Source organism: Danio aesculapii, chromosome 8, assembly GCF_903798145.1.
Source record: "Danio aesculapii chromosome 8, fDanAes4.1, whole genome shotgun sequence".
In the NCBI taxonomy this organism is placed as follows: domain Eukaryota; kingdom Metazoa; phylum Chordata; class Actinopteri; order Cypriniformes; family Danionidae; genus Danio; species Danio aesculapii.
Genome location: NC_079442.1, coordinates 30562951 through 30571077, shown reverse-complemented (window position 1 = coordinate 30571077; position 8127 = coordinate 30562951). Strand labels below are relative to the sequence as shown.

Below are 8127 nucleotides of genomic sequence, written 5' to 3'. Positions count from 1 at the left end.
TATCCGTCGGGTGACAGTATGTACGTTTTAAACTAAATTACAGCATTTAAATTGAAACATTTAATTTCAGTTAGCTGTTTTTTGTAGTTTAACATTAAAAAAACAAATAAAAGGTTACATTAAATTAGAAATGACAATCTCTAAACCATCCCATCAATCTCCTTCTCTTCTCAGATAGGACAGCGGGCCAAATCAAAGGTTACCATGGGCCAACTTTAGCCCGCGGGCCCTAATTTGGGCATCTCTGGTATACAGTTTTACAGTTCAGAATCAAAGGAGCAAGCAACAACATATTTAATTCCATTTTATTCAGTTTATTTCTGTAACTGCATGTCATTATTCATAATTCAAAACTCCCTGTTGATGCATTCAAAAACAATACAGTATCTTCATACATATCAAGAGCAACAATTAAAAACCTGTACATCTGTGTTCAAGGTGTCCCCTTGTGGACTGCTATTTACACACTCAGCATCTTCCCTGCAGAGGGCGCCACTAAAATAACGGCTACTCGAGGTCTCGCCTCAGACCCGGCAGGTAAAAATCTGCAACACACTGCTGCCTGCTTCCTCATTTACTATACTTCAGAGTCCTACGCTAAGTCAAAACGAAGGAGAGGACACTTATGCTATAAAGGAAGTAAAACCTTTACACAGGAGCTGACAGAAAGTTTTGTAGCCCCATCCGAACACTTTTTAAACTGCTTTCCGTTGGTCTGCAAATGGTGACCTCCATGTGTACTGAATGGTAGGGAAAGCAAAATAGCCAGTCAGTTGGAAGATCAGCACCAATGATGAAAAGGAGATCATGTGAAGAATTCAGATTGGGCTTTTCATCGGGGGTCTCTACTGGTGCAGCGGTTACTTCCTTTATATGACACAATGTCCTCTTTATTCATTATCATGGGCCACACTGTCTGGCTTGCAGGGGGGTAAAAGCACTGAGAAAGTATACTGAAGAATGGGTATGGTGTCAGAGGTTTACAGTGTCTAGAGTTTTAAGTATTTAGTACTTAGTGGTAAACATGAACATATTCTTAACTTTAGAAATAGCCTAATGAAATCTTTATTTAAATGTGCAAAAAAACTAAGTTTTATTTTCTTAATGTTCTGAAAATAAGACTCAAGGACAAAAAAGTACTTTTTAATGAAGTTTAAATATGTTAAACTTTAAATTAAGCAGTTGCTGACACACAAGTATAGTTACTTATTTCATTGCTGTTATTATAAATAATATATATTTTCTTATTCATTTTTTAATTAGCTTTTATACATTATATTTTCCTTTTTTAAATTTCAACTATAGTATTAGTTATTTTGAGATTTGTGCTGGACTTTGATTTAGTTAAATATATCCATTTATCTTTTAACTTATATTAGAGTAATTTTAATAGTATTTTTTGTTACGTGTATAACTAGTGATAATTTTACAACTTTTTAAGACTATTTCAAGAGTTCACACTTAACTGATGATTGGTTATAAAGCACATTTGGCATGCTGTCCCGGGAGAGAGGCCTGAGCTCATAAGATCCTCATAAGAAGAAACCCACACGTGCATGGGGAGAATATGTAAACTCCGCACAGAAACATCGACTAACTTAGAAAGGACTAGAACCAGTGACATTCTTGCTGTAAGGCAACAGTGCTAACCACTGGGCTGCCGTGCCACCCATCTAGGAAAGGAGGAGGAGTAGGGATGGAAGGGGGGATTCTTCAAAACGAAGATGGAACTTAGGTTAATTATAGTGACTTAGGAATTGTCTGATTGGTGAATCATGAATTGGCTAATGCAGGACTAGCTGTGATCAATCATAAGCATGTGATCCTCTCAAAATTAGTTTATAAATAAACTTCACTCTTTAACTTTACTCTGTATTTACATGGACTCATCTAAAAAAAATTGACATTGGCAAAATTAATACAGGACATCTTTCTATTTTACACAAAAAACAAATAATTCTCTAAAATACATTTTACTTTAAATTTGGAAGAAATGTCATTTAAAACAATGTTTTTTTTGTTCAGCAATGTCTATATTGTAAAATCAATTATATTTTATCTCTTCACAAAGAAATTTGCCCAAATATTTATAACTTTCTTGTCATAGTTTTAATTATGAAATATGTACTTTTTAAAGACCTATAATAAATAGTAGGGAGAAATAAAAAGTATGACATATATTCTGAAAATAAACATTTGCATAAATAAACATTCAGTTCTAAATAATACTATAATGAAGTACAGTTGCTCAAGTGCTTTACACCCCTGCTGACTTCAATCCTATATTTCTAGATATAAAAATCTCATCTAATTTTCTTCTTTCCTCTTTACAAATTCAATTGTTCTTGTTCTGTACAATGGCTGACTCCTTACAAGGCCAATATAGCAAATTCAAGTTGAAAATTCAAAGCTGAAACACTCCGTTTGTGTTTTGATATTTTAAAACCGTCAAACTCGGTGGGACAAATGCCCGTCTGCATTTATCTCAGTAGAGGGAAAGAGTATGACATCATTGATTAGCATTTAAAATGGCACATTTGCACTAATAGGAACCTTGCAGACATTATTATAAAAAAACATTGCATCGTTGTATTCATATATCTGTTGGCTCAGAGTATGGCTCGTTTTTTGTGACTATTGAACATCTAAGGGTCTAAACTGTCTCCGGTACGAGGAAACCTATGGGACGGGACCATGTTCGGTGGGCATGCTAATTCTTATCTTTGTGGTCTACATACTTGTGGTCGTTGTGTCTCTAAATCTTGCTTTTTAATATGTTGAAGACGTAATGAAGAGGGCTATAAAAGCGGGCCGAAAGACCCACGTTGTGCAAAAACCAAGGTCAGATCAGATTCCACAATTCGAATAGTTTCAAACCACCAACATATGCCGTGGAATACAATATCATGCCATTGGGACATTTGATTTCATTATAAGGGCCAGTGCTATTAAAACTAGTAATACTCACTACGGACATGCAATTCTGAATTATAAGAATCATTTACGGTATATATCAAGCTTCTCATCAAGCCATTGGGCACCTTGGATTGAAATGCAGCATGTCTCGAAATAAACCGACAGTGCTGTGTATTTCTGATATGTGACATTGGGGGGCATCAAGAATACAGATTTGTCTAAAGTAAACAATGATAATAGATATGTCCAGGATCTATAACTATGTACAATAAGCTTGCTACAGTAAGGGAAATGCTACAGTATTAACGTGTTGGGAAAACAAAGCTAAATCTTCCCCCTCACAAAAATAAACCCGAAACGAAACATTTACAAGGTCATCCCAGTTTCTGTACAGTACGTGCTGATGCCAATGGGATAATCAGGTACAAAGTCAACATCAATACCCAGGCTGGTTGAGGATTCTGAGAGCAGTGAACTTTCAGACGACACCTCAGATGTGTAATACTCGTGTAAGAGCCCTGATTTAAAGTGTTAACACTCAAGATCATTGTATCAACTTTTTCCGAATCGCAGATTGCTAAATGCTTACAGGCTGTGTTTATGGCAATAGAACTCGCATGCTGTCTTCTATGTAAGCATCTATCGATATGTTACAGCACAGTAAAAATCTCCAGTGACAAATTAACTGGGTTTTGGGTTTTTAAATCTGCAAGATAGGATTATGAGCTATATTATTGAGCTTTGTAAATAAATGTATTTCTGCATGATAAAATACTGTTTTTCTTTAAAATATCAAATTCAAATTAATTTATCACAGATTATTTTACTGTGCATTTTTTCGGATGAGCTTGCCTAGAGCTTCGCTTGGTATGACACAGAACAAAAAGAGATAGCACTTATTGCTCAGACAGTTCTGAGGTAAGGATCAATGCATAAGCTGGTGGTACAGCATGTCTGATTATCACCGGATCAAATTTTCGGTTTCGTTTCACCAACCTGCCTGTGTATTTTAACAGTACACAAAATTACGAATCTCATATCTTAGGTAGAAAAATCCTACCGCAATTTTTGATCAGTAAGTCTTACAAAATGCATAGAAGACCTGTATCAAAATGCCCTTTTTTTCTTCTTGGTATTTTTTTTGTTTGTTTTTCTTTTTCTTTTGTCTCCTGAAATGAAGAATCTGCATGATGCTCGATGCTGATTGGTGGAGGCCTTCGTTTTCGCATTTTTATTTATTTTTTTTCTGAAATGTCAAGGGCAATGAAATGGGTCTGAAATATTGAACCAGAAAGCATACAAATGCAAAAAAAAGTATCACAATGGAGGAAAAGGATAAATCTAAACTTTGGGTCCTGACTTTGAGCTTGAGGGAAGTCTATGTCTAGTATAAAGGAATATCGCATGAGGCACTTGTAATGGCTCTCTTTCACTTTGACTCACTTAGCTGAAGTTTCGCAGAGCGTGTGCAGAATATTTTCCCCAACTCGTGAACCATGTCTTGCAAAGATATAGATGTTAAAGAGGCAGAACAGTATTGTGTTGCACACTTTCTACTATGCTACGTCTTAAATTCTTCTACTTGTATTTGTTTCTCTCTTTTTTTTTTGGTAAACACTGGCTAAAGAAGCAGAAGGCACCTGGAGAGGTTTGATACGGCTCACTGGCCTTATAATAAAACTTTAGTTCTGTTATACCCCCCCCCCCTCTCCCTCTTTGAACAGCAAAACCACCGTGCACACAGCAGGGGAGGGGTTTCAGTCCAGTCACAAACAGCAAGCAGCTAATAAAATCTCTTAAATCGAAGGTGCTTAGTCCGGCTCCTGAAGATCTCTTTACTTTCAGAAACGTCACTCTTCAGGGGCACAACTGAGCATCCGTGTCTTAAATAAATCTTCCTTTTTTATAATAATTTTTTTTGTTGCTATCTTATGAAAATAAATTGAAAATATGCAAAATAAAAATGATCTGAGAAAAGACACATGCTATGAAGGATACCATGAATTATAGACATACTAACTGACCTTGCAGTTACGATCATGCTAGCCATAAATGTAATGACAGCATTTTCACTTTTTTCTCTCCTTGGCCACTGGATGGCGATAAAATCAAGTCTTGATCGGCCTGGGTGGGAGATTTCTGGATGATACCAACACCAGAACACGGAACTATATACTTTAGGCATGGATTTGAGACAGAAGAGGGGCTGGTGGGATGGCGGTGGTGTACTTAAAACCACAGATATATAGACAGAGCAAGAGAGGCTGTATGGGTGGGTATGTAAAAGACAGAGAAATTTAAAGGGATAGTTTACCTATCAAAATGTAAATAAAAATAAATAAAATAAACTGTCATTTACAAACACTCATGTCATTTTAACCCTGTATGACTTTTCTTCCATAAAATAAAACAAAATCTATTTAGTAAAAGTTCAAAAAGGATGCAAAAAGCACCATTTAAGTGTAATACAAGTGATCAATATGATTTGAGAACTATATTTTGTTAATATATTAGAAGTTAATTAGATATTTCATAGCTTTGTGTGAAGAACAGACTAAAATCTTAAATCACTGCAGTCACAATATCAGCAAACATCTGCAGGCAAAAAAAAAAACAAAACATGGTGCATTGCCTACAGCCACTTTCGGTTGTCTACTTGGCAAATCATTGATAAACAGAAACAAATACAGTATAACCCGAGGTGTACTTAGATTTTTATGTGTATGTTAGGTCTACGCACATTGTGAGTGATGCAGATATTTATACTTGCACACATACAATTTTGCAAGTTTATTTGTGCTACATATGTCCACAAGGTGTCAACACTGAACCAGAGAAATCTATTTTTAATAGATTTCCTTTTCTTTGAAACATTTAACTTGATTCACAAAATCAAATAGAGTTTGCTCTGCTCATTTTCCATGTCTCCTTAACCAAACATACCTGATTCATAGTATCAGCTCAGCAGAGCATGAAAGAGCTGTAATGGCTGTGACAGACAAAGGAGACATCCAAAACATGCAGGGTTGGTGGTCCTCCAGGAATGTGGTTGAGAAACACAGATTTAGATTACATAAATTTGGGGGTTGGTCTGAATACGGCTATAATATGACTCTTAAGACTTGGAATATAATATAATATACAAGTTATTTCTATGCCTTTGACAGTCAGGAAATAAATTCAACAATTAACTACTCAAGATGCCCATGTTCATAAGGCAAGGCATATTTTGGAAAGAAAAAGGAGACACTGTAGATAGATGAATCTTTCTAGTGCCCACCTGTCAAGTGTCTACAGCAGTGTTTCTCAACCACGTTCCTGGAGGACCACCAACACTGCATGTTTTGGATGTCTGATTTGTTTGTCACATCTATTACAGCTCTTTCATGCTCAGCTGATGATCTGAATTAGGTGTGTTTGGTTAAGAAGACAAGGGCTGTTTCTCAATTCCAAGAACGCAGAGAACGGACTTGCGTTCTTGTGAAGACCGGTCATGCCTTGTCACCTCGGAAGAACAGACTCGGGAGACCACGTAAACACAGAACACGTCCTGTGAGAAATAAGATGCAGCTTTCTTCCTGTCACATGACCTTCACAAGTTTTTAACGGTAAATTATTTAAACATCGGCAGGGTTGCTTGGTGTCGCGGACGAAAGTGAAGTAAGGGGGGTGGGGGGTCTCCATGCCGCCCCTAGCAAAATCTTAACGCATTTATGCCTCTATTAAGATTTTCATGGTAACGTTTACTTTTTTATCTTAAAAGTTTTATCTCTAAACTTTAATAATAAATCTATATAAAATTCTGTGCTTCCCACCTCCTTTATTCAGCCGCAATGACTTCTGGGACTTCCAGAGCGAGTTCGGTGCTCAAGTCTGCATCAGTGCATCCTAGATACCAAGAACACATCCGGAAACTTTCACACGTCCTTCGTTCTTGTGGTCTTGAGTTTTGGAACTGAAATTTCTCGGTTGATGATTACGTTACACAAGGATGCAAGATCGCTGAAGAACGCATATTGAGAAACGCCATGGAAAATGTGCAGAGCTGGTAGTTCTCCGGGAATGTGGTTGAGAGACACTGGTCTACAATATGTTTACAAATAGATTACACTTTGAAAGGCTGTGCAAGTATACTTGCATACACATAAAAGTATACTTTGGCCTTAACAGCTTAACTACTTCTCGAAGAAGGAAAGTCATACAGTATTAGAATGACATGAGGAGGTGTGTTTAGGTGAACTATCCCTTTAAGGTGAAATAGCATTAGGACCACAGTCCTTCCTTTTTCTGGCTCAGCCTTTTCCCCTCTAAAACCTGAGAGAGTTTGTGAGGGCTAGGGACAAGCCAGGGTCCCGGGGCATTTGTTGAAGATCCAGAAGCCTCTAGAGGGCTGATGGGATCCGGGGGCCACTGAGTCCCCCAAAATGCGATGCTGGCTGCAGACACACTGACTTCAGAGAAGCTGTGAGTCGATTCTGCGCCTGACCCATCATCGTCATTGTCCAAAGGCATGAGGAAGGAGAAAGGTGCGCGCTGCGTGACCTCGATTGTGCTGGATCTGTTCTTATCCCTCTTTCCTCTTCCTCCCTCCCTTTCTCCATCCACTGGGAGACTGTTCTCCCTCTGTGACCTAACATCCTTTGCTTTTTGTCTTCTCTCCCCCATGCTTTTGCTTTTTTGCCTTCCTCTTTGCCTCTCCCCCTCTCCCTTCCTTTCCCCCCGTTTTCCATCTCCCTCCTCCTCTTCTTCATCTTCTTCTCTCCGTGACCCTTCTCGGCCTCTCAGTGTACCAGGTAAACTCCGTGAACGCATCTGTTGCTCTTTCCTTTTCCTCGTGGACCGGGAGCTACCAACTGTGCTGACGTCCTCTGCCCAGCCACGCTTGCCCTCGTCTACTCCACTTTCTCTACTCGTTCTTCCCTTCCCCCTCCTCTCTCTTCTCTCTCGTCCACTGTCATCCACGCATCTGCTGCTCCTCAGAGGAGTGTGATCTACTGCAGCCACAAGCGGCTCCTCGGAGAAGACGGAGGAGGGGGAAGTGGCTCCGGCTTCATGGTCTGAGATAAAGAAAAATTCAGAGATAGTTAAATGATAAATGCTATGAGCCCATCGTCATGTCAATTTACAAAAAAAGATAAGTATTAAGACCCCAGTATACTTCAGATGATGTTTTAATTTTTTTTTTTGAGGGCAAAAAGGCTGCAGGACAGG

The 8127-nt window shown here is 38.3% G+C and overlaps 1 protein-coding gene across 1 annotated transcript in view; it reads right to left on the bottom strand.

Moving 5' to 3' along the window:
- Positions 1-293: 293 nt before the first annotated feature.
- The window catches only part of magixa (MAGI family member, X-linked a), an 84819-nt gene continuing 76985 nt past the window's right edge, over positions 294-8127 (bottom strand). Inside the window, 1 exon segment of the mRNA XM_056463690.1 lies at positions 294-7973. Within this exon segment, the coding sequence (XP_056319665.1) occupies positions 7180-7973 (794 nt within the window). The 3' untranslated portion in view covers positions 294-7179.